This window comes from Giraffa tippelskirchi, chromosome 14 (genome assembly GCF_054371585.1).
Source record: "Giraffa tippelskirchi isolate mGirTip1 chromosome 14, T2T-mGirTip1v1.2.pri, whole genome shotgun sequence".
Classification (NCBI taxonomy): Eukaryota; Metazoa; Chordata; class Mammalia; order Artiodactyla; family Giraffidae; genus Giraffa; species Giraffa tippelskirchi.
In genome coordinates, this window is record NC_137288.1 from 7798444 (window position 1) to 7824357 (window position 25914).

The 25914-nt window shown below is 55.2% G+C and overlaps 2 protein-coding genes and 1 long non-coding RNA gene across 3 annotated transcripts in view; 1 reads left to right on the top strand and 2 right to left on the bottom strand.

Annotated features, from left to right (window-relative positions):
• Positions 1-5766, bottom strand: LOC145533872 (uncharacterized). The gene is made up of 3 exons (XM_081561216.1): positions 3831-5766; positions 3119-3431; positions 1-2866 (listed from the first exon to the last, which is right to left on the bottom strand). The coding sequence occupies exons 1-3, from the start codon at positions 4065-4067 to the stop codon at positions 2235-2237; spliced, it is 1182 nt and encodes a 393-aa protein (XP_081417342.1). The 5' UTR covers positions 4068-5766; the 3' UTR covers positions 1-2234.
• On the top strand, positions 82-25172 carry LOC145534168 (uncharacterized). The gene is made up of 4 exons (XR_014074301.1): positions 82-193; positions 7715-7826; positions 15338-15449; positions 22966-25172. It is a non-coding gene; the product is annotated as an uncharacterized LOC145534168 (long non-coding RNA).
• Positions 25090-25914, bottom strand: part of LOC145533860 (uncharacterized) — a 3320-nt gene continuing 2495 nt past the window's right edge. The window contains exon 3 of the mRNA XM_081561205.1: positions 25090-25750. Within this exon, the coding sequence (XP_081417331.1) occupies positions 25119-25750 (632 nt within the window). The 3' untranslated portion in view covers positions 25090-25118. The remainder of the gene's footprint in view (positions 25751-25914) is intronic.

Genomic DNA, 25914 nt, shown 5'->3' on the forward strand with positions numbered 1-25914 from the left:
GGCCGGGGGAGGTCAGGCTCCAGCAGTGGGAGGGGCGTGAGGTCCGCCTGCGGCAGTTGGTGACCTTCCCGCTCCCCTCAGGGCAGAGCCGCCGGCCTGAGAATGAGGGCGCTGCTGAGCCCAGGGGCTGGGATGGCCCGTTGCTGCTGTGGTCCCAGAGCTCCACCCGAGACCTGAGGGAAACCTTCTGCCCGTGAGTCCTCTCCCGCTTGTCTGTCAGCTTGTTTGAAGCATGCTGGGTTTTCTGCCCAGCTGGCTAAGGGGAGTCCCTGGAAATGCAATGGTGTGGGTTTTGGCAGACTTCAGGGAAGACATGCCAGATGAGCCTGGGAGACTCCAGCTTAATCTGGATTCAGGAGATATCTCTTCGGGCCAGCTAGTAATTGTAGGATAAGCCTAATGAGTCTTCACAGGATGAAGAGAGTAACGTGCCAAGGTAGCATTCGATGTCCTCATTCGAGAGGATGAAGCTGGTGCTCAGAGAAGGGGGGAACTTGGCCACAGCAAGGAGGTGTGCACCCAGACAGAACCCCCAGATCCGGCCATTGGAGCTCAGGGAGGCCACTGGTGTGGCTTGTCCCTGTGGCAGGGGCCGAGGCACGCAGCCCACCCTGATTCCTGTGGGGGCCTGACTTGGGAAGTGCCATCTGGTAGCTTTGAGACTCACCAAACCAAATTGCACTGGAGAGAGGAGGGACACCTTCCTTCATCCACCCCCCACCCCCGCCGGCTTCCCACATACCCTGACCCCTTTCTCTCGATTTCGGAGCCATTTCCAGAGTCCCGCTCATATGACCTCATTCGAAGTGCACTGTGGACGAGCTGCCATCTGCAGCTGCTACCACAGCGGCCAAGGGCTTTAGCTCCCGAGTACCTCCCTTCCTTTGGAACTTGGGGGCCCTCTACTCCCCACTTGCACACCACAGACCTTTGCTGAGGATTGTGGGGACCCTCACTCAGTTTGCAGCACGTTGTAGCCATCCCTGTCCTCCCTTGAAACTCAGCTTGTGAGCTCCTTTGGAGCAGCGTGGCCCACCTGGCTGCAACGGAAGAGACACAGCTGACAGTGAAACAACAGCTTAGATCTGAGAGCCGGAAAGCTCTGTCAAAAGGGACCTCCCTCTTCACGCCGTAGAGGCTGTAGGAGCCGCCAGGGTTTCGGAACCAGTGCTGGGGCCAAAATGACTCCACAGCTGTTTTCCTTCCTGGGGAGGGTTCTGGCTTGAGTGGGAATGGCTCAAGTCTAAGGTTCTGAAAGCCCACTGTGTGCAGATGCACGGTACACAGAGAGGAGAAGGTGAAGTCCTGCCCTGGAGGTGGTCACAGCTCACGGATGAGCCAGGCAGGCAGGCAGGCAGGGCATGAGAACACCTGAGCTGCCTTCATGAGTGAATGGTGTGGGGGCAGAGGAAGAGAAGCCGGTCTGCTCCCTCATGTGGTGCCCAGGGCAGGTTGTCCCCAGAGGAAACCCTTACGACGGTGAGGAGAATCCCTGCTGTTTCCCAAGGGGTTCCGTCGGTGCGTGTCTTCCCCGGAGCGCTCAGGCCGTCTCTAAAGTACACTGGCCATGGGCATTGCCTCTCCTTGGAACTTCCCATGTGTTTCTCTTTTTTATGGAACAGTGATTTTCTAGAGGGGTTCTGGGCCACAAGGATGTTGGGTCATTTTCTAGCCTTCTGTCATGAAGAACGCTTTCCTGGGCGTTGGGGTGGTTTGTTGTTCCAGCTCCCTTTCTTGGCTTCTTTTGGGAGCTGGTGCAACAAGACGAGCTCAGCCTCTGCCTTCTGGCTGAGATGTCACCCTTGAAACAGCAATGCCTGCCTGGAGATAATGATGGCAGTGGCCAAAAGGGCTTCGTTTGGCACATGGTATCTTGAAAGGACGTACACCGTCCTTTCAGATATCAAAGGCTAGTTCAAATGACATAAAAATGAGAACTCTCCAATGGAGTCTTACAGTAGGTGGAGAGTCCGAAAAACACTGCTTCAGTCATTTCACGGAGAGTCATTGATTGGGGACACCAAGAATATAGGAAGGAATGCACAAAGAAAAGATGAAATTGTGTTCAGGATCGGGGGAAGGGATGAACAGGGCGTGCTTGCCTTGAATCCAGGCTTTGTTGGGGGGTGGGGCATAAAGATCAAACGGGTCTGAAACTACCAAGTGGTGATGGTAACACAGTATCACCAGAGTTACACAACAGTGTTCCCAAATTGCAACAATGATGAGAAAGTTTACGAATCCCAACTTAACCAACAAAAATACAGGAAACCATACAAAAAAGAAAACATCACCAGAAAGGTGGAAACAAACCAAATGCAAAGCAGTTCAGGGGAAAGGAACTCCATGTCCCCTGGGGGCAGACCGAGTTGCCGGCGTCCACGGTGAGCAGACAGGGATGGAGGCTGCAGAGCCGACCGCTCCCCTGGACGTGGTGTTTCCGGCAAGGGCTCTGGGTGTCTGTCCAGAGCGGGGGCTCGTTCTCCCTGCAGGGGTGGGTGAGTCATCGTGGGCGTCTGGGTGTTGCGCGGGAGCCAGGGCAGGCTCTCCCTGCCGAGGCGGTGACTCCTCCTCTGCCTCGGGTTGTCCTGCCAGAGCCCGAGCAGGTACAGGTGCACGTGGAGGTGGAGGTTCTGGCTGAGGGGGTGGGACATCAGTGCCTGGGGCTGGGGGTCCTGCAGGCACGGAGATCCGATCTGCCCAGTGTGCTGGCCAGTACCCAGCTGGCCTGGTGTCTCTGCGAGGGCAAGTCTCGGTTCTCCATCTGCCCTCGGTGGATCCCTGGGTCCTGCACCTGGAGCCACCACCTCTGTAGGGACAGGTCTGGGAAGTGGAGCCTGGTTCCAGTTGGAGGTCAGTGCTAGAGCTGGGGGAGAAGCAAAGTTTGCCCACAGGCCAGCCTTGGCATGTGCGTATCCCGGGACAGAAAGCTTCCAAGAGATTCCCAAAGAATACCCAGCGTCGGATGTCTTTTGGGACTGAAGTGTGCAAGACGGGGGGCGGGGGGTGTGAGGCCAGTGCTTGCTGCAGGCCCAGCAGCAGCTTTCGGGGACTCGTCCCTGTGTAGCTCAGCACCCCGTCCCCACACACTCCCGTGCAGCAGCCCCAGCGTCCTCACCTCTGTGCTCTGGCGTGCTGGGCTCCAGGTCCTCCTGCTGCCTCAGAGGCCGGGGTTCTCGGGACTCTGGGTCGGAGCCGGGTGTGCTGAGCTCCGTGGCAGCCTCAGACTGGGCCGGCGGGTGTATCCTAGGCGGTGTCTCTGCAGCAGGCCTTCCCCGCCTCCTCTTCTCCCCCGGTGGGGCTGATGCCTCCGTGGGCACGCTCACCTGGAGCCTGCACTGGGCCTCACGGGCGGGGGGGTGGTGCTCCGACCCCTCCCTCCGGGAGGTGGATGGGGTGTCCCCGTCCTCGGCCTCATCACGTGGGAAGCTCTGCAACGACAGTGACCGTCAGCCAGCCATGCTGGGAGTTTTCCAAGCTGGGCCTGGCCAGTGGAACCGCTGCTTCTGCCTGCTCGAACTTCTCTTCCCAGAAGGGTCAGAGACGTGTGTCTGCTCAGATCCCCACCCGGGAGGAAAGAGACCCACCTGTGGGTGTGAGGTCAGCCTGGGCGGCCGCCGCTGCCCGCACACTCCCCATCGGGCCCAGCCTGCTCTCCCCTGGGGTGTGGACACAACTTGTCCGCAGGCTTCTGACCCCACATCCGCCTGGGCTTCCTTGAGGGAGACACACCCCGAGAAACCCGCATCCACACACACAGGCAAAGGACCCGGTGTTTCCGGGTGGCATGGGCGAGGTGGCCTGGCCCGGCCTGGGGCTCCCCGTGTTACCTTTCTGTTTCTCCGGGCAAACGGCCAGAGGCCTCTCGGGGGTGTCCTGAGCCAACGTCGACAGGGTGCCCACGCACACTGCCTGTGAGCTCTCCTGAGGCCCCGGCCTCTGGGCATGGGCAAACAGCAGAACATCCTGGCAGCAAGTGATCTGGCTGGGGGCTCCTCTCCGCTCTGGAGGCCTGGATACCCGGGTTGCGGGTTCTGTTGGGTTCTGTTGCCGGCAGGTGACATCATCGCCTGGGGTTCGTGCTGAGGTCCCTTCCCCAAAACTTCCCAAGGGAATCTCTGGGTTTCTGACTGCTCGACCACCCCCCTTAGGCCATGTGCAGGCACAGAGACGCCCACACAGTCCAGCCCACAGCCCTGGGGAGGCCTGGGTGCAGCCAGGGCCTGAGCTCCGAGGGCCCTGCTGCTCTCAGACCAGGCTCCTTCTTCTCATAAGTGGTGTGGCCCTGGACAAGCATATGCCCCTCAGGGTTTCCCCAGTCTCTCCATCTGCAGAGTGGGGGTCATTCTCCCATCTGCTTCCTAGGTCTGTCGGCCTACGAGCAGCTCCATGCCTTTCCACCTGGGGCCGATATCACGTGGAGCTCGTGCGCTGAGACTTCAGAAAGAAAGATTCCATCCAGGGCTGACATAGCACAGAATGGGGCAGAACGAGGCCTGGATGTGCCGTGGTACCCAGGAAAAGGCACTCCCCCTCCTGACTGTTTTGAGACCCCGCATCCAAGTTGGAGGACCGAAAGGAAGACTCGAAGGTCTCCCTCTCTTGTAGAAAAGAGTAGCCAACTTTCTGGTCCTGTTTCCATTGAGATTCTGTTCAAGTGTCCCAGCTCGGCTTCTGCGGGTGGCTGAGCTTCTAATGGCTCCCTGCGTTCTTGTCTTTTCCTCTGCAAACCTTCCGTCCTTTTCCCCCTTCTGGGGTGGATGGGCGCTGTCATTGCTTCTACCTTCGAGACAGATTGAGGAAAAGTCTGGACCATCGACTCCTTTCCTCTCTTTGGTTCCGTGTCTCTCTCTGGCTGTGTCCCTCTCTTTTCCGTTCTCAATTCCCTCTGTGTCTTCCTCTTTCTCTCTCGTGTGTGAATGGATGGATGCTAGGAATTCCACATGTATATGATTAGATGAGGGTTATGTTTTAGGGATAGGTTAGAGGGAGAGAAAGGCTTCAGGTCGGAGTTGGTCATAGGGGAAGGGTCAAGGGTGGTGGTGGTGTTTCTTGGAATCTGAGTGCTGTGCATTCTTCGTCTCTTTCCATATGAACCCCTTCTCAGATACACCACTTGGAAGGAGTCTCTCGTGTTCCGTTTCCTATCTTTTGCATTTGTGAATGCTTAGCTTCTCTGTTGTGAAGAGGTTCCATTGGATGGAAACCCATTGGTGTACTTCGTGTACCTCTTTCCCTTAATTGAAGAGACCCATTTCTACCTCCGCCCAGCAAATGGCAAGGAGACTCTGATGTTAAGGAGCCTTTGACCTACGCTTCTTTCTAGCTATCTCATGACATCAGTCTTTAGGGTGAGGTTTTTCCCCAATATTGAGGTGGTCTGAGATCCAAACCAATAGCGTTCTTCAGATGTAGCTGTCTGGGTTTCCCATGGACATTGATTGAAGAGGCTTTCTTGTTCCCATTTGGATAATCTCCCCTTCTGTGTCAGAGATGAGTTGACGATGGATGCTGGGGTTTGTTTCTGGACCCTCAACTTTATTCCATCGATCTGGATCTGTGTGTGTTGTTGTATTCCCAATAGCATACTGTCCTGCCGCTGCTGCTGCTGCTGCTAAGTCACTTCAGTCGTGTCAGACTCTGCGCGACCCCATGGCCTGCAGCCTACCAGGCTCCTCCGTCCAGGGCATTTTCCAGGCAAGAGTACTGGAGTGGGTCGCCATTGCCTTCTCCGATACTCTCCTGAGGATCCTAGTTTGGTCGTCTAATTTCCTTTCACACAACCTTGGATGTCCGTATCGGGGCCTTTTCGTCGGATTGTATTGACAATTTAGGCTCTTTTCTGTTTCCGTAACCCCTTTTGCAATTCTTTGTTCGGTGCGAAAATGCATTGGCATTTTGGGAGGAATAGCATCGAAGCTGTGGATTGCCTTGTGGGGCTGTGACATCATTTTACCAATAGGAATTTTTCAAGCCCTGAGCACAGCTTCTCTCTCCAGTGATTGGTGTGGGCTTGATCTTCCTTCTTCCATCTCTCGCCGTTTTGTGAGAACAGGTGCATCCTTCCCTTCTGGGTTAGATGGACTCGTGGATATCACTTCAGTGCATGGCATTGTCAGTGGGGGTGATAATTCCCTTCTCGTTGGAAGACTTTGCTGTGAGTATTAGAAATGCAAGTGACTTCTCTTCCCCTTCCTCCCTGTCCATCTCTCAGAGCCACCGGGAAACAGAGGCCTCATCCACGGTCACACAGGCCTGAGGGGGTGCAACTAGACTGTTGTTTCTTCAGGCCCTCAGTGCTGGACATCATCCGGGATCCTCTGTGTGTGTCTTCCTCAGTCTGGTGTCCCTTCAGACCTTTCCCTAGTTTTCACAGGCTTGTTGTGTTGGTGTTCTTTGTCTGTTTGGAGACACATCCTTGATAAGCTTTGTGTTTCCACTCATTCGTCTGGCGATGTATGACCTGTCTTTTGCTTTTGTCATGAGGTCTTTCCCACAGTAGATATCTTTGATTTTGCCAAGTCCACTGTATTCTCTGGGTTTTTTTGTGGACTGCCTTTTAGTTTTGTGTGTGAAGACTCAAAGCACGTGTCCGGTTTCTGCTCATTGTTCTTCTAGATTGGTGACAAGTTTTCACGGAAAGTTTGTCTAGGGATAAGTGGAAGTGAACTCGGTGTAAGGTGTCAAGTCTCCATCTCCATTCATGTCATCCCCTGCAGTTTCCAATTCCCTGTTCCTGAGTGGTTTTGGAGACCTTGTGGGGAGTTTGGTTGCATTGGAGTTTGCATTACCACCTTGATTCGATTCACACTGTTCTGCCGTCAGGGACACTGTCAAGGGGGAGTGAGGAGCAGCCTGCACTTCCAGCAGTGACCACACGGTGGGGCGAGTGCTGCTCTCCCCTCTGGGAGCCCCAGGCCACAGGCATCCCAGTGAGGAGCCAGCTCTGTGCTCAGCTGAAAGGAGTTAGTCTCTCAGGGGCCTCTGAGCCCTTGCCTTTGGATCACCCAGGGTGGGCATTGACTGGGACAGAAAAAATTGCCCTGAATTCCATGGACGGAAGAGCCTGGCTGTGTAGAGTTCGTGGGTTGCCGTGAATCAGACACAACTGAGGACAGAAAAATTCAATACATTAAAACACTTTTGGGGGGTGGGGGTGAGTGAAAGGGGGTGATGTGGGTTTTTTTGTCTTATATAACAGCCAAGGGAAATCTAGTTTAAACCTAAATTCACATAGACGGGAAAGGTATAGCTCTCCGTCACCCTATTAAAAAAAAAAAAAAAAAAAAACTACTAAACTTTTCTGAAAGTTTATTTACTAGCTTCCTTGAGCAGTTCATGGTGAAGCTTTTTTTTTTTTTTTTTCCTGTGACATTGGCCTCATTAAAAAGTACGGTTTGCCTTTACTGGATAATTTTGTTCATTGGTTTCTTAGGGAACCTTGGTAATATTTGAGTTTCCTGGGGAGTATGGTCACATGACCTGGCCCTGGCCAATCGGTGCGTTCCACCTCCCTGGCCACTGTGATTGGCTCCGGGCTGGGGCAGTGCCCAATCGGGGCCCAGGGCCGGGCCTGACGTTGGAAGCCAGGGGAAGACGAGCTGTCGTCCTGCTGGGGTAGGGGAAGGGGTGGGGCCGGGGGAGGTCAGGCTCCAGCAGTGGGAGGGGCGTGAGGTCCGCCTGCGGCAGTTGGTGACCTTCCCGCTCCCCTCAGGGCAGAGCCGCCGGCCTGAGAATGAGGGCGCTGCTGAGCCCAGGGGCTGGGATGGCCCGTTGCTGCTGTGGTCCCAGAGCTCCACCCGAGACCTGAGGGAAACCTTCTGCCCGTGAGTCCTCTCCCGCTTGTCTGTCAGCTTGTTTGAAGCATGCTGGGTTTTCTGCCCAGCTGGCTAAGGGGAGTCCCTGGAAATGCAATGGTGTGGGTTTTGGCAGACTTCAGGGAAGACATGCCAGATGAGCCTGGGAGACTCCAGCTTAATCTGGATTCAGGAGATATCTCTTCGGGCCAGCTAGTAATTGTAGGATAAGCCTAATGAGTCTTCACAGGATGAAGAGAGTAACGTGCCAAGGTAGCATTCGATGTCCTCATTCGAGAGGATGAAGCTGGTGCTCAGAGAAGGGGGGGACTTGGCCACAGCAAGGAGGTGTGCACCCAGACAGAACCCCCAGATCCGGCCATTGGAGCTCAGGGAGGCCACTGGTGTGGCTTGTCCCTGTGGCAGGGGCCGAGGCACGCAGCCCACCCTGATTCCTGTGGGGGCCTGACTTGGGAAGTGCCATCTGGTAGCTTTGAGACTCACCAAACCAAATTGCACTGGAGAGAGGAGGGACACCTTCCTTCATCCACCCCCCACCCCCGCCGGCTTCCCACATACCCTGACCCCTTTCTCTCGATTTCGGAGCCATTTCCAGAGTCCCGCTCATATGACCTCATTCGAAGTGCACTGTGGACGAGCTGCCATCTGCAGCTGCTACCACAGCAGCCAAGGGCTTTAGCTCCCGAGTACCTCCCTTCCTTTGGAACTTGGGGGCCCTCTACTCCCCACTTGCACACCACAGACCTTTGCTGAGGATTGTGGGGACCCTCACTCAGTTTGCAGCACGTTGTAGCCATCCCTGTCCTCCCTTGAAACTCAGCTTGTGAGCTCCTTTGGAGCAGCGTGGCCCACCTGGCTGCAACGGAAGAGACACAGCTGACAGTGAAACAACAGCTTAGATCTGAGACCCGGAAAGCTCTGTCAGAAGGGACCTCCCTCTTCACACCGTAGAGGCTGTAGGAGGCGCCAGGCTTTCGAACCAGTGCTGGGGCCAAAATGACTCCACAGCTGTTTTCCTTCCTGGGGAGGGTTCTGGCTTGAGTGGGAATGGCTCAAGTCTAAGGTTCTGAAAGCCCACTGTGTGCAGATGCACGGTACACAGAGAGGAGAAGGTGGAGTCCTGCCCTGGAGGTGCTCACAGCTCACGGATGAGCCAGGCAGGCAGGCAGGCAGGGCATGAGAACACCTGAGCTGCCTTCATGAGTGAATGGTGTGGGGGCAGAGGAAGAGAAGCCGGTCTGCTCCCTCATGTGGTGCCCAGGGCAGGTTGTCCCCAGAGGAAACCCTTACGACGGTGAGGAGAATCCCTGCTGTTTCCCAAGGGGTTCCGTCGGTGCGTGTCTTCCCCGGAGCGCTCAGGCCGTCTCTAAAGTACACTGGCCATGGGCATTGCCTCTCCTTGGAACTTCCCATGTGTTTCTCTTTTTTATGGAACAGTGATTTTCTAGAGGGGTTCTGGGCCACAAGGATGTTGGGTCATTTTCTAGCCTTCTGTCATGAAGAACGCTTTCCTGGGCGTTGGGGTGGTTTGTTGTTCCAGCTCCCTTTCTTGGCTTCTTTTGGGAGCTGGTGCAACAAGACGAGCTCAGCCTCTGCCTTCTGGCTGAGATGTCACCCTTGAAACAGCAATGCCTGCCTGGAGATAATGATGGCAGTTGCCAAAAGGGCTTCGTTTGGCACATGGTATCTTGAAAGGACGTACACCGTCCTTTCAGATATCAAAGGCTAGTTCAAATGACATAAAAATGAGAACTCTCCAATGGAGTCTTACAGTAGGTGGAGAGTCCGAAAAACACTGCTTCAGTCATTTCACGGAGAGTCATTGATTGGGGACACCAAGAATATAGGAAGGAATGCACAAAGAAAAGATGAAATTGTGTTCAGGATCGGGGGAAGGGATGAACAGGGCGTGCTTGCCTTGAATCCAGGCTTTGTTGGGGGGTGGGGCATAAAGATCAAACGGGTCTGAAACTACCAAGTGGTGATGGCAACACAGTATCACCAGAGTTACACAACAGTGTTCCCAAATTGCAACAATGATGAGAAAGTTTACGAATCCCAACTTAACCAACAAAAATACAGGAAACCATACAAAAAAGAAAACATCACCAGAAAGGTGGAAACAAACCAAATGCAAAGCAGTTCAGGGGAAAGGAACTCCATGTCCCCTGGGGGCAGACCGAGTTGCCGGCGTCCACGGTGAGCAGACAGGGATGGAGGCTGCAGAGCCGACCGCTCCCCTGGACGTGGTGTTTCCGGCAAGGGCTCTGGGTGTCTGTCCAGAGCGGGGGCTCGTTCTCCCTGCAGGGGTGGGTGAGTCATCGTGGGCGTCTGGGTGTTGCGCGGGAGCCAGGGCAGGCTCTCCCTGCCGAGGCGGTGACTCCTCCTCTGCCTCGGGTTGTCCTGCCAGAGCCCGAGCAGGTACAGGTGCACGTGGAGGTGGAGGTTCTGGCTGAGGGGGTGGGACATCAGTGCCTGGGGCTGGGGGTCCTGCAGGCACGGAGATCCGATCTGCCCGGTGTGCTGGCCAGTACCCAGCTGGCCTGGTGTCTCTGCGAGGGCAAGTCTCGGTTCTCCATCTGCCCTCGGTGGATCCCTGGGTCCTGCACCTGGAGCCACCACCTCTGTAGGGACAGGTCTGGGAAGTGGAGTCTGGTTCCAGTTGGAGGTCAGTGCTAGAGCTGGGGGAGAAGCAAAGTTTGCCCACAGGCCAGCCTTGGCATGTGCGTATCCCGGGACAGAAAGCTTCCAAGAGATTCCCAAAGAATACCCAGCGTCGGATGTCTTTTGGGACTGAAGTGTGCAAGACGGGGGGCGGGGGGTGTGAGGCCAGTGCTTGCTGCAGGCCCAGCAGCAGCTTTCGGGGACTCGTCCCTGTGTAGCTCAGCACCCCGTCCCCACACACTCCCGTGCAGCAGCCCCAGCGTCCTCACCTCTGTGCTCTGGCGTGCTGGGCTCCAGGTCCTCCTGCTGCCTCAGAGGCCGGGGTTCTCGGGACTCTGGGTCGGAGCCGGGTGTGCTGAGCTCCGTGGCAGCCTCAGACTGGGCCGGCGGGTGTATCCTAGGCGGTGTCTCTGCAGCAGGCCTTCCCCGCCTCCTCTTCTCCCCCGGTGGGGCTGATGCCTCCGTGGGCACGCTCACCTGGAGCCTGCACTGGGCCTCACGGGAGGGGGGGTGGTGCTCCGACCCCTCCCTCCGGGAGGTGGATGGGGTGTCCCCGTCCTCGGCCTCATCACGTGGGAAGCTCTGCAACGACAGTGACCGTCAGCCAGCCATGCTGGGAGTTTTCCAAGCTGGGCCTGGCCAGTGGAACCGCTGCTTCTGCCTGCTCGAACTTCTCTTCCCAGAAGGGTCAGAGACGTGTGTCTGCTCAGATCCCCACCCGGGAGGAAAGAGACCCACCTGTGGGTGTGAGGTCAGCCTGGGCGGCCGCCGCTGCCCGCACACTCCCCATCGGGCCCAGCCTGCTCTCCCCTGGGGTGTGGACACAACTTGTCCGCAGGCTTCTGACCCCACATCCGCCTGGGCTTCCTTGAGGGAGACACACCCCGAGAAACCCGCATCCACACACACAGGCAAAGGACCCGGTGTTTCCGGGTGGCATGGGCGAGGTGGCCTGGCCCGGCCTGGGGCTCCCCGTGTTACCTTTCTGTTTCTCCGGGCAAACGGCCAGAGGCCTCTCGGGGGTGTCCTGAGCCAACGTCAACAGGGTGCCCACGCACACTGCCTGTGAGCTCTCCTGAGGCCCCGGCCTCTGGGCATGGGCAAACAGCAGAACATCCTGGCAGCAAGTGATCTGGCTGGGGGCTCCTCTCCGCTCTGGAGGCCTGGATACCCGGGTTGCGGGTTCTGTTGGGTTCTGTTGCCGGCAGGTGACATCATCGCCTGGGGTTCGTGCTGAGGTCCCTTCCCCAAAACTTCCCAAGGGAATCTCTGGGTTTCTGACTGCTCGACCACCCCCCTTAGGCCATGTGCAGGCACAGAGACGCCCACACAGCCCAGCCCACAGCCCTGGGGAGGCCTGGGTGCAGCCAGGGCCTGAGCTCCGAGGGCCCTGCTGCTCTCAGACCAGGCTCCTTCTTCTCATAAGTGGTGTGGCCCTGGACAAGCATATGCCCCTCAGGGTTTCCCCAGTCTCTCCATCTGCAGAGTGGGGGTCATTCTCCCATCTGCTTCCTAGGTCTGTCGGCCTACGAGCAGCTCCATGCCTTTCCACCTGGGGCCGATATCAGGTGGAGCTCGTGCGCTGAGACTTCAGAAAGAAAGATTCCATCCAGGGCTGACATAGCACAGAATGGGGCAGAACGAGGCCTGGATGTGCCGTGGTACCCAGGAAAAGGCACTCCCCCTCCTGACTGTTTTGAGACCCCGCATCCAAGTTGGAGGACCGAAAGGAAGACTCGAAGGTCTCCCTCTCTTGTAGAAAAGAGTAGCCAACTTTCTGGTCCTGTTTCCATTGAGATTCTGTTCAAGTGTCCCAGCTCGGCTTCTGCGGGTGGCTGAGCTTCTAATGGCTCCCTGCGTTCTTGTCTTTTCCTCTGCAAACCTTCCGTCCTTTTCCCCCTTCTGGGGTGGATGGGCGCTGTCATTGCTTCTACCTTCGAGACAGATTGAGGAAAAGTCTGGACCATCGACTCCTTTCCTCTCTTTGGTTCCGTGTCTCTCTCTGGCTGTGTCCCTCTCTTTTCCTTTCTCAATTCCCTCTGTGTCTTCCTCTTTCTCTCTCGTGTGTGAATGGATGGATGCTAGGAATTCCACATGTATATGATTAGATGAGGGTTATGTTTTAGGGATAGGTTAGAGGGAGAGAAAGGCTTCAGGTCGGAGTTGGTCATAGGGGAAGGGTCAAGGGTGGTGGTGGTGTTTCTTGGAATCTGAGTGCTGTGCATTCTTCGTCTCTTTCCATATGAACCCCTTCTCAGATACACCACTTGGAAGGAGTCTCTCGTGTTCCGTTTCCTATCTTTTGCATTTGTGAATGCTTAGCTTCTCTGTTGTGAAGAGGTTCCATTGGATGGAAACCCATTGGTGTACTTCGTGTACCTCTTTCCCTTAATTGAAGAGACCCATTTCTACCTCCGCCCAGCAAATGGCAAGGAGACTCTGATGTTAAGGAGCCTTTGACCTACGCTTCTTTCTAGCTATCTCATGACATCAGTCTTTAGGGTGAGGTTTTTCCCCAATATTGAGGTGGTCTGAGATCCAAACCAATAGCGTTCTTCAGATGTAGCTGTCTGGGTTTCCCATGGACATTGATTGAAGAGGCTTTCTTGTTCCCATTTGGATAATCTCCCCTTCTGTGTCAGAGATGAGTTGACGATGGATGCTGGGGTTTGTTTCTGGACCCTCAACTTTATTCCATCGATCTGGATCTGTGTGTGTTGTTGTATTCCCAATAGCATACTGTCCTGCCGCTGCTGCTGCTGCTGCTAAGTCACTTCAGTCGTGTCAGACTCTGCGCGACCCCATGGCCTGCAGCCTACCAGGCTCCTCCGTCCAGGGCATTTTCCAGGCAAGAGTACTGGAGTGGGTCGCCATTGCCTTCTCCGATACTCTCCTGAGGATCCTAGTTTGGTCGTCTAATTTCCTTTCACACAACCTTGGATGTCCGTATCGGGGCCTTTACGTCGGATTGTATTGACAATTTAGGCTCTTTTCTGTTTCCGTAACCCCTTTTGCAATTCTTTGTTCGGTGCGAAAATGCATTGGCATTTTGGGAGGAATAGCATCGAAGCTGTGGATTGCCTTGTGGGGCTGTGACATCATTTTACCAATAGGAATTTTTCAAGCCCTGAGCACAGCTTCTCTCTCCAGTGATTGGTGTGGGCTTGATCTTCCTTCTTCCATCTCTCGCCGTTTTGTGAGAACAGGTCCATCCTTCCCTTCTGGGTTAGATGGACTCGTGGATATCACTTCAGTGCATGGCATTGTCAGTGGGGGTGATAATTCCCTTCTCGTTGGAAGACTTTGCTGTGAGTATTAGAAATGCAAGTGACTTCTCTTCCCCTTCCTCCCTGTCCATCTCTCAGAGCCACCGGGAAACAGAGGCCTCATCCACGGTCACACAGGCCTGAGGGGGTGCAACTAGACTGTTGTTTCTTCAGGCCCTCAGTGCTGGACATCATCCGGGATCCTCTGTGTGTGTCTTCCTCAGTCTGGTGTCCCTTCAGACCTTTCCCTAGTTTTCACAGGCTTGTTGTGTTGGTGTTCTTTGTCTGTTTGGAGACACATCCTTGATAAGCTTTGTGTTTCCACTCATTCGTCTGGCGATGTATGACCTGTCTTTTGCTTTTGTCATGAGGTCTTTCCCACAGTAGATATCTTTGATTTTGCCAAGTCCACTGTATTCTCTGGGTTTTTTTGTGGACTGCCTTTTAGTTTTGTGTGTGAAGACTCAAAGCACGTGTCCGGTTTCTGCTCATTGTTCTTCTAGATTGGTGACAAGTTTTCACGGAAAGTTTGTCTAGGGATAAGTGGAAGTGAACTCGGTGTAAGGTGTCAAGTCTCCATCTCCATTCATGTCATCCCCTGCAGTTTCCAATTCCCTGTTCCTGAGTGGTTTTGGAGACCTTGTGGGGAGTTTGGTTGCATTGGAGTTTGCATTACCACCTTGATTCGATTCACACTGTTCTGCCGTCAGGGACACTGTCAAGGGGGAGTGAGGAGCAGCCTGCACTTCCAGCAGTGACCACACGGTGGGGCGAGTGCTGCTCTCCCCTCTGGGAGCCCCAGGCCACAGGCATCCCAGTGAGGAGCCAGCTCTGTGCTCAGCTGAAAGGAGTTAGTCTCTCAGGGGCCTCTGAGCCCTTGCCTTTGGATCACCCAGGGTGGGCATTGACTGGGACAGAAAAAATTGCCCTGAATTCCATGGACGGAAGAGCCTGGCTGTGTAGAGTTCGTGGGTTGCCGTGAATCAGACACAACTGAGGACAGAAAAATTCAATACATTAAAACACTTTTGGGGGGTGGGGGTGAGTGAAAGGGGGTGATGTGGGTTTTTTTGTCTTATATAACAGCCAAGGGAAATCTAGTTTAAACCTAAATTCACATAGACGGGAAAGGTATAGCTCTCCGTCACCCTATTAAAAAAAAAAAAAACTACTAAACTTTTCTGAAAGTTTATTTACTAGCTTCCTTGAGCAGTTCATGGTGAAGCTTTTTTTTTTTTTTTTCTGTGACATTGGCCTCATTAAAAAGTACGGTTTGCCTTTACTGGATAATTTTGTTCATTGGTTTCTTAGGGAACCTTGGTAATATTTGAGTTTCCTGGGGAGTATGGTCACATGACCTGGCCCTGGCCAATCGGTGCGTTCCACCTCCCTGGCCACTGTGATTGGCTCCGGGCTGGGGCAGTGCCCAATCGGGGCCCAGGGCCGGGCCTGACGTTGGAAGCCAGGGGAAGACGAGCTGTCGTCCTGCTGGGGTAGGGGAAGGGGTGGGGCCGGGGGAGGTCAGGCTCCAGCAGTGGGAGGGGCGTGAGGTCCGCCTGCGGCAGTTGGTGACCTTCCCGCTCCCCTCAGGGCAGAGCCGCCGGCCTGAGAATGAGGGCGCTGCTGAGCCCAGGGGCTGGGATGGCCCGTTGCTGCTGTGGTCCCAGAGCTCCACCCGAGACCTGAGGGAAACCTTCTGCCCGTGAGTCCTCTCCCGCTTGTCTGTCAGCTTGTTTGAAGCATGCTGGGTTTTCTGCCCAGCTGGCTAAGGGGAGTCCCTGGAAATGCAATGGTGTGGGTTTTGGCAGACTTCAGGGAAGACATGCCAGATGAGCCTGGGAGACTCCAGCTTAATCTGGATTCAGGAGATATCTCTTCGAGCCAGCTAGTAATTGTAGGATAAGCCTAATGAGTCTTCACAGGATGAAGAGAGTAACGTGCCAAGGTAGCATTCGATGTCCTCATTCGAGAGGATGAAGCTGGTGCTCAGAGAAGGGGGGAACTTGGCCACAGCAAGGAGGTGTGCACCCAGACAGAACCCCCAGATCCGGCCATTGGAGCTCAGGGAGGCCACTGGTGTGGCTTGTCCCTGTGGCAGGGGCCGAGGCACGCAGCCCACCCTGATTCCTGTGGGGGCCTGACTTGGGAAGTGCCATCTGGTAGCTTTGAGACTCACCAAACCAAATTGCACTGGAGAGAGGAGGGACACCTTCCTTCATCCACCCCCCACCCCCGCCGGCTTCCCACATACCCTGACCCCTTTCTCTCGATTTCGGAGCCATTTCCAGAGTCCCGCTCATATGACCTCATTCGAAGTGCACTGTGGACGAGCTGCCATCTGCAGCTGCTACCACAGCAGCCAAGGGATTTAGCTCCCGAGTACCTCCCTTCCTTTGGAACTTGGGGGCCCTCTACTCCCCACTTGCACACCACAGACCTTTGCTGAGGATTGTGGGGACCCTCACTCAGTTTGCAGCACGTTGTAGCCATCCCTGTCCTCCCTTGAAACTCAGCTTGTGAGCTCCTTTGGAGCAGCGTGGCCCACCTGGCTGCAACGGAAGAGACACAGCTGACAGTGAAACAACAGCTTAGATCTGAGACCCGGAAAGCTCTGTCAAAAGGGACCTCCCTCTTCACGCCGTAGAGGCTGTAGGAGCCGCCAGGGTTTCGGAACCAGTGCTGGGGCCAAAATGACTCCACAGCTGTTTTCCTTCCTGGGGAGGGTTCTGGCTTGAGTGGGAATGGCTCAAGTCTAAGGTTCTGAAAGCCCACTGTGTGCAGATGCACGGTACACAGAGAGGAGAAGGTGGAGTCCTGCCCTGGAGGTGCTCACAGCTCACGGATGAGCCAGGCAGGCAGGCAGGCAGGGCATGAGAACACCTGAGCTGCCTTCATGAGTGAATGGTGTGGGGGCAGAGGAAGAGAAGCCGGTCTGCTCCCTCATGTGGTGCCCAGGGCAGGTTGTCCCCAGAGGAAACCCTTACGACGGTGAGGAGAATCCCTGCTGTTTCCCAAGGGGTTCCGTCGGTGCGTGTCTTCCCCGGAGCGCTCAGGCCGTCTCTAAAGTACACTGGCCATGGGCATTGCCTCTCCTTGGAACTTCCCATGTGTTTCTCTTTTTTATGGAACAGTGATTTTCTAGAGGGGTTCTGGGCCACAAGGATGTTGGGTCATTTTCTAGCCTTCTGTCATGAAGAACGCTTTCCTGGGCGTTGGGGTGGTTTGTTGTTCCAGCTCCCTTTCTTGGCTTCTTTTGGGAGCTGGTGCAACAAGACGAGCTCAGCCTCTGCCTTCTGGCTGAGATGTCACCCTTGAAACAGCAATGCCTGCCTGGAGATAATGATGGCAGTTGCCAAAAGGGCTTCGTTTGGCACATGGTATCTTGAAAGGACGTACACCGTCCTTTCAGATATCAAAGGCTAGTTCAAATGACATAAAAATGAGAACTCTCCAATGGAGTCTTACAGTAGGTGGAGAGTCCGAAAAACACTGCTTCAGTCATTTCACGGAGAGTCATTGATTGGGGACACCAAGAATATAGGAAGGAATGCACAAAGAAAAGATGAAATTGTGTTCAGGATCGGGGGAAGGGATGAACAGGGCGTGCTTGCCTTGAATCCAGGCTTTGTTGGGGGGTGGGGCATAAAGATCAAACGGGTCTGAAACTACCAAGTGGTGATGGTAACACAGTATCACCAGAGTTACACAACAGTGTTCCCAAATTGCAACAATGATGAGAAAGTTTACGAATCCCAACTTAACCAACAAAAATACAGGAAACCATACAAAAAAGAAAACATCACCAGAAAGGTGGAAACAAACCAAATGCAAAGCAGTTCAGGGGAAAGGAACTCCATGTCCCCTGGGGGCAGACCGAGTTGCCGGCGTCCACGGTGAGCAGACAGGGATGGAGGCTGCAGAGCCGACCGCTCCCCTGGACGTGGTGTTTCCGGCAAGGGCTCTGGGTGTCTGTCCAGAGCGGGGGCTCGTTCTCCCTGCAGGGGTGGGTGAGTCATCGTGGGCGTCTGGGTGTTGCGCGGGAGCCAGGGCAGGCTCTCCCTGCCGAGGCGGTGACTCCTCCTCTGCCTCGGGTTCTCCTGCCAGAGCCCGAGCAGGTACAGGTGCACGTGGAGGTGGAGGTTCTGGCTGAGGGGGTGGGACATCAGTGCCTGGGGCTGGGGGTCCTGCAGGCACGGAGATCCGATCTGCCCAGTGTGCTGGCCAGTACCCAGCTGGCCTGGTGTCTCTGCGAGGGCAAGTCTCGGTTCTCCATCTGCCCTCGGTGGATCCCTGGGTCCTGCACCTGGAGCCACCACCTCTGTAGGGACAGGTCTGGGAAGTGGAGCCTGGTTCCAGTTGGAGGTCAGTGCTAGAGCTGGGGGAGAAGCAAAGTTTGCCCACAGGCCAGCCTTGGCATGTGCGTATCCCGGGACAGAAAGCTTCCAAGAGATTCCCAAAGAATACCCAGCGTCGGATGTCTTTTGGGACTGAAGTGTGCAAGACGGGGGGCGGGGGGTGTGAGGCCAGTGCTTGCTGCAGGCCCAGCAGCAGCTTTCGGGGACTCGTCCCTGTGTAGCTCAGCACCCCGTCCCCACACACTCCCGTGCAGCAGCCCCAGCGTCCTCACCTCTGTGCTCTGGCGTGCTGGGCTCCAGGTCCTCCTGCTGCCTCAGAGGCCGGGGTTCTCGGGACTCTGGGTCGGAGCCGGGTGTGCTGAGCTCCGTGGCAGCCTCAGACTGGGCCGGCGGGTGTATCCTAGGCGGTGTCTCTGCAGCAGGCCTTCCCCGCCTCCTCTTCTCCCCCGGTGGGGCTGATGCCTCCGTGGGCACGCTCACCTGGAGCCTGCACTGGGCCTCACGGGCGGGGGGGTGGTGCTCCGACCCCTCCCTCCGGGAGGTGGATGGGGTGTCCCCGTCCTCGGCCTCATCACGTGGGAAGCTCTGCAACGACAGTGACCGTCAGCCAGCCATGCTGGGAGTTTTCCAAGCTGGGCCTGGCCAGTGGAACCGCTGCTTCTGCCTGCTCGAACTTCTCTTCCCAGAAGGGTCAGAGACGTGTGTCTGCTCAGATCCCCACCCGGGAGGAAAGAGACCCACCTGTGGGTGTGAGGTCAGCCTGGGCGGCCGCCGCTGCCCGCACACTCCCCATCGGGCCCAGCCTGCTCTCCCCTGGGGTGTGGACACAACTTGTCCGCAGGCTTCTGACCCCACATCCGCCTGGGCTTCCTTGAGGGAGACACACCCCGAGAAACCCGCATCCACACACACAGGCAAAGGACCCGGTGTTTCCGGGTGGCATGGGCGAGGTGGCCTGGCCCGGCCTGGGGCTCCCCGTGTTACCTTTCTGTTTCTCCGGGCAAACGGCCAGAGGCCTCTCGGGGGTGTCCTGAGCCAACGTCGACAGGGTGCCCACGCACACTGCCTGTGAGCTCTCCTGAGGCCCCGGCCTCTGGGCATGGGCAAACAGCAGAACATCCTGGCAGCAAGTGATCTGGCTGGGGGCTCCTCTCCGCTCTGGAGGCCTGGATACCCGGGTTGCGGGTTCTGTTGGGTTCTGTTGCCGGCAGGTGACATCATCGCCTGGGGTTCGTGCTGAGGTCCCTTCCCCAAAACTTCCCAAGGGAATCTCTGGGTTTCTGACTGCTCGACCACCCCCCTTAGGCCATGTGCAGGCACAGAGACGCCCACACAGCCCAGCCCACAGCCCTGGGGAGGCCTGGGTGCAGCCAGGGCCTGAGCTCCGAGGGCCCTGCTGCTCTCAGACCAGGCTCCTTCTTCTCATAAGTGGTGTGGCCCTGGACAAGCATATGCCCCTCAGGGTTTCCCCAGTCTCTCCATCTGCAGAGTGGGGGTCATTCTCCCATCTGCTTCCTAGGTCTGTCGGCCTACGAGCAGCTCCATGCCTTTCCACCTGGGGCCGATATCAGGTGGAGCTCGTGCGCTGAGACTTCAGAAAGAAAGATTCCATCCAGGGCTGACATAGCACAGAATGGGGCAGAACGAGGCCTGGATGTGCCGTGGTACCCAGGAAAAGGCACTCCCCCTCCTGACTGTTTTGAGACCCCGCATCCAAGTTGGAGGACCGAAAGGAAGACTCGAAGGTCTCCCTCTCTTGTAGAAAAGAGTAGCCAACTTTCTGGTCCTGTTTCCATTGAGATTCTGTTCAAGTGTCCCAGCTCGGCTTCTGCGGGTGGCTGAGCTTCTAATGGCTCCCTGCGTTCTTGTCTTTTCCTCTGCAAACCTTCCGTCCTTTTCCCCCTTCTGGGGTGGATGGGCGCTGTCATTGCTTCTACCTTCGAGACAGATTGAGGAAAAGTCTGGACCATCGACTCCTTTCCTCTCTTTGGTTCCGTGTCTCTCTCTGGCTGTGTCCCTCTCTTTTCCTTTCTCAATTCCCTCTGTGTCTTCCTCTTTCTCTCTCGTGTGTGAATGGATGGATGCTAGGAATTCCACATGTATATGATTAGATGAGGGTTATGTTTTAGGGATAGGTTAGAGGGAGAGAAAGGCTTCAGGTCGGAGTTGGTCATAGGGGAAGGGTCAAGGGTGGTGGTGGTGTTTCTTGGAATCTGAGTGCTGTGCATTCTTCGTCTCTTTCCATATGAACCCCTTCTCAGATACACCACTTGGAAGGAGTCTCTCGTGTTCCGTTTCCTATCTTTTGCATTTGTGAATGCTTAGCTTCTCTGTTGTGAAGAGGTTCCATTGGATGGAAACCCATTGGTGTACTTCGTGTACCTCTTTCCCTTAATTGAAGAGACCCATTTCTACCTCCGCCCAGCAAATGGCAAGGAGACTCTGATGTTAAGGAGCCTTTGACCTACGCTTCTTTCTAGCTATCTCATGACATCAGTCTTTAGGGTGAGGTTTTTCCCCAATACTGAGGTGGTCTGAGATCCAAACCAATAGCGTTCTTCAGATGTAGCTGTCTGGGTTTCCCATGGACATTGATTGAAGAGGCTTTCTTGTTCCCATTTGGATAATCTCCCCTTCTGTGTCAGAGATGAGTTGACGATGGATGCTGGGGTTTGTTTCTGGACCCTCAACTTTATTCCATCGATCTGGATCTGTGTGTGTTGTTGTATTCCCAATAGCATACTGTCCTGCCGCTGCTGCTGCTGCTGCTAAGTCACTTCAGTCGTGTCAGACTCTGCGCGACCCCATGGCCTGCAGCCTACCAGGCTCCTCCGTCCAGGGCATTTTCCAGGCAAGAGTACTGGAGTGGGTCGCCATTGCCTTCTCCGATACTCTCCTGAGGATCCTAGTTTGGTCGTCTAATTTCCTTTCACACAACCTTGGATGTCCGTATCGGGGCCTTTTCGTCGGATTGTATTGACAATTTAGGCTCTTTTCTGTTTCCGTAACCCCTTTTGCAATTCTTTGTTCGGTGCGAAAATGCATTGGCATTTTGGGAGGAATAGCATCGAAGCTGTGGATTGCCTTGTGGGGCTGTGACATCATTTTACCAATAGGAATTTTTCAAGCCCTGAGCACAGCTTCTCTCTCCAGTGATTGGTGTGGGCTTGATCTTCCTTCTTCCATCTCTCGCCGTTTTGTGAGAACAGGTCCATCCTTCCCTTCTGGGTTAGATGGACTCGTGGATATCACTTCAGTGCATGGCATTGTCAGTGGGGGTGATAATTCCCTTCTCGTTGGAAGACTTTGCTGTGAGTATTAGAAATGCAAGTGACTTCTCTTCCCCTTCCTCCCTGTCCATCTCTCAGAGCCACCGGGAAACAGAGGCCTCATCCACGGTCACACAGGCCTGAGGGGGTGCAACTAGACTGTTGTTTCTTCAGGCCCTCAGTGCTGGACATCATCCGGGATCCTCTGTGTGTGTCTTCCTCAGTCTGGTGTCCCTTCAGACCTTTCCCTAGTTTTCACAGGCTTGTTGTGTTGGTGTTCTTTGTCTGTTTGGAGACACATCCTTGATAAGCTTTGTGTTTCCACTCATTCGTCTGGCGATGTATGACCTGTCTTTTGCTTTTGTCATGAGGTCTTTCCCACAGTAGATATCTTTGATTTTGCCAAGTCCACTGTATTCTCTGGGTTTTTTTGTGGACTGCCTTTTAGTTTTGTGTGTGAAGACTCAAAGCACGTGTCCGGTTTCTGCTCATTGTTCTTCTAGATTGGTGACAAGTTTTCACGGAAAGTTTGTCTAGGGATAAGTGGAAGTGAACTCGGTGTAAGGTGTCAAGTCTCCATCTCCATTCATGTCATCCCCTGCAGTTTCCAATTCCCTGTTCCTGAGTGGTTTTGGAGACCTTGTGGGGAGTTTGGTTGCATTGGAGTTTGCATTACCACCTTGATTCGATTCACACTGTTCTGCCGTCAGGGACACTGTCAAGGGGGAGTGAGGAGCAGCCTGCACTTCCAGCAGTGACCACACGGTGGGGCGAGTGCTGCTCTCCCCTCTGGGAGCCCCAGGCCACAGGCATCCCAGTGAGGAGCCAGCTCTGTGCTCAGCTGAAAGGAGTTAGTCTCTCAGGGGCCTCTGAGCCCTTGCCTTTGGATCACCCAGGGTGGGCATTGACTGGGACAGAAAAAATTGCCCTGAATTCCATGGACGGAAGAGCCTGGCTGTGTAGAGTTCGTGGGTTGCCGTGAATCAGACACAACTGAGGACAGAAAAATTCAATACATTAAAACACTTTTGGGGGGTGGGGGTGAGTGAAAGGGGGTGATGTGGGTTTTTTTGTCTTATATAACAGCCAAGGGAAATCTAGTTTAAACCTAAATTCACATAGACGGGAAAGGTATAGCTCTCCGTCACCCTATTAAAAAAAAAAAAAAACTACTAAACTTTTCTGAAAGTTTATTTACTAGCTTCCTTGAGCAGTTCATGGTGAAGCTTTTTTTTTTTTTTTTTTTCTGTGACATTGGCCTCATTAAAAAGTACGGTTTGCCTTTACTGGATAATTTTGTTCATTGGTTTCTTAGGGAACCTTGGTAATATTTGAGTTTCCTGGGGAGTATGGTCACATGACCTGGCCCTGGCCAATCGGTGCGTTCCACCTCCCTGGCCACTGTGATTGGCTCCGGGCTGGGGCAGTGCCCAATCGGGGCCCAGGGCCGGGCCTGACGTTGGAAGCCAGGGGAAGACGAGCTGTCGTCCTGCTGGGGTAGGGGAAGGGGTGGGGCCGGGGGAGGTCAGGCTCCAGCAGTGGGAGGGGCGTGAGGTCCGCCTGCGGCAGTTGGTGACCTTCCCGCTCCCCTCAGGGCAGAGCCGCCGGCCTGAGAATGAGGGCGCTGCTGAGCCCAGGGGCTGGGATGGCCCGTTGCTGCTGTGGTCCCAGAGCTCCACCCGAGACCTGAGGGAAACCTTCTGCCCGTGAGTCCTCTCCCGCTTGTCTGTCAGCTTGTTTGAAGCATGCTGGGTTTTCTGCCCAGCTGGCTAAGGGGAGTCCCTGGAAATGCAATGGTGTGGGTTTTGGCAGACTTCAGGGAAGACATGCCAGATGAGCCTGGGAGACTCCAGCTTAATCTGGATTCAGGAGATATCTCTTCGGGCCAGCTAGTAATTGTAGGATAAGCCTAATGAGTCTTCACAGGATGAAGAGAGTAACGTGCCAAGGTAGCATTCGATGTCCTCATTCGAGAGGATGAAGCTGGTGCTCAGAGAAGGGGGGAACTTGGCCACAGCAAGGAGGTGTGCACCCAGACAGAACCCCCAGATCCGGCCATTGGAGCTCAGGGAGGCCACTGGTGTGGCTTGTCCCTGTGGCAGGGGCCGAGGCACGCAGCCCACCCTGATTCCTGTGGGGGCCTGACTTGGGAAGTGCCATCTGGTAGCTTTGAGACTCACCAAACCAAATTGCACTGGAGAGAGGAGGGACACCTTCCTTCATCCACCCCCCACCCCCGCCGGCTTCCCACATACCCTGACCCCTTTCTCTCGATTTCGGAGCCATTTCCAGAGTCCCGCTCATATGACCTCATTCGAAGTGCACTGTGGACGAGCTGCCATCTGCAGCTGCTACCACAGCAGCCAAGGGCTTTAGCTCCCGAGTACCTCCCTTCCTTTGGAACTTGGGGGCCCTCTACTCCCCACTTGCACACCACAGACCTTTGCTGAGGATTGTGGGGACCGTCACTCAGTTTGCAGCACGTTGTAGCCATCCCTGTCCTCCCTTGAAACTCAGCTTGTGAGCTCCTTTGGAGCAGCGTGGCCCACCTGGCTGCAACGGAAGAGACACAGCTGACAGTGAAACAACAGCTTAGATCTGAGAGCCGGAAAGCTCTGTCAAAAGGGACCTCCCTCTTCACGCCGTAGAGGCTGTAGGAGCCGCCAGGGTTTCGGAACCAGTGCTGGGGCCAAAATGACTCCACAGCTGTTTTCCTTCCTGGGGAGGGTTCTGGCTTGAGTGGGAATGGCTCAAGTCTAAGGTTCTGAAAGCCCACTGTGTGCAGATGCACGGTACACAGAGAGGAGAAGGTGGAGTCCTGCCCTGGAGGTGGTCACAGCTCACGGATGAGCCAGGCAGGCAGGCAGGCAGGGCATGAGAACACCTGAGCTGCCTTCATGAGTGAATGGTGTGGGGGCAGAGGAAGAGAAGCCGGTCTGCTCCCTCATGTGGTGCCCAGGGCAGGTTGTCCCCAGAGGAAACCCTTACGACGGTGAGGAGAATCCCTGCTGTTTCCCAAGGGGTTCCGTCGGTGCGTGTCTTCCCCGGAGCGCTCAGGCCGTCTCTAAAGTACACTGGCCATGGGCATTGCCTCTCCTTGGAACTTCCCATGTGTTTCTCTTTTTTATGGAACAGTGATTTTCTAGAGGGGTTCTGGGCCACAAGGATGTTGGGTCATTTTCTAGCCTTCTGTCATGAAGAACGCTTTCCTGGGCGTTGGGGTGGTTTGTTGTTCCAGCTCCCTTTCTTGGCTTCTTTTGGGAGCTGGTGCAACAAGACGAGCTCAGCCTCTGCCTTCTGGCGGAGATGTCACCCTTGAAACAGCAATGCCTGCCTGGAGATAATGATGGCAGTGGCCAAAAGGGCTTCGTTTGGCACATGGTATCTTGAAAGGACGTACACCGTCCTTTCAGATATCAAAGGCTAGTTCAAATGACATAAAAATGAGAACTCTCCAATGGAGTCTTACAGTAGGTGGAGAGTCCGAAAAACACTGCTTCAGTCATTTCACGGAGAGTCATTGATTGGGGACACCAAGAATATAGGAAGGAATGCACAAAGAAAAGATGAAATTGTGTTCAGGATCGGGGGAAGGGATGAACAGGGCGTGCTTGCCTTGAATCCAGGCTTTGTTGGGGGGTGGGGCATAAAGATCAAACGGGTCTGAAACTACCAAGTGGTGATGGTAACACAGTATCACCAGAGTTACACAACAGTGTTCCCAAATTGCAACAATGATGAGAAAGTTTACGAATCCCAACTTAACCAACAAAAATACAGGAAACCATACAAAAAAGAAAACATCACCAGAAAGGTGGAAACAAACCAAATGCAAAGCAGTTCAGGGGAAAGGAACTCCATGTCCCCTGGGGGCAGACCGAGTTGCCGGCGTCCACGGTGAGCAGACAGGGATGGAGGCTGCAGAGCCGACCGCTCCCCTGGACGTGGTGTTTCCGGCAAGGGCTCTGGGTGTCTGTCCAGAGCGGGGGCTCGTTCTCCCTGCAGGGGTGGGTGAGTCATCGTGGGCGTCTGGGTGTTGCGCGGGAGCCAGGGCAGGCTCTCCCTGCCGAGGCGGTGACTCCTCCTCTGCCTCGGGTTGTCCTGCCAGAGCCCGAGCAGGTACAGGTGCACGTGGAGGTGGAGGTTCTGGCTGAGGGGGTGGGACATCAGTGCCTGGGGCTGGGGGTCCTGCAGGCACGGAGATCCGATCTGCCCAGTGTGCTGGCCAGTACCCAGCTGGCCTGGTGTCTCTGCGAGGGCAAGTCTCGGTTCTCCATCTGCCCTCGGTGGATCCCTGGGTCCTGCACCTGGAGCCACCACCTCTGTAGGGACAGGTCTGGGAAGTGGAGCCTGGTTCCAGTTGGAGGTCAGTGCTAGAGCTGGGGGAGAAGCAAAGTTTGCCCACAGGCCAGCCTTGGCATGTGCGTATCCCGGGACAGAAAGCTTCCAAGAGATTCCCAAAGAATACCCAGCGTCGGATGTCTTTTGGGACTGAAGTGTGCAAGACGGGGGGCGGGGGGTGTGAGGCCAGTGCTTGCTGCAG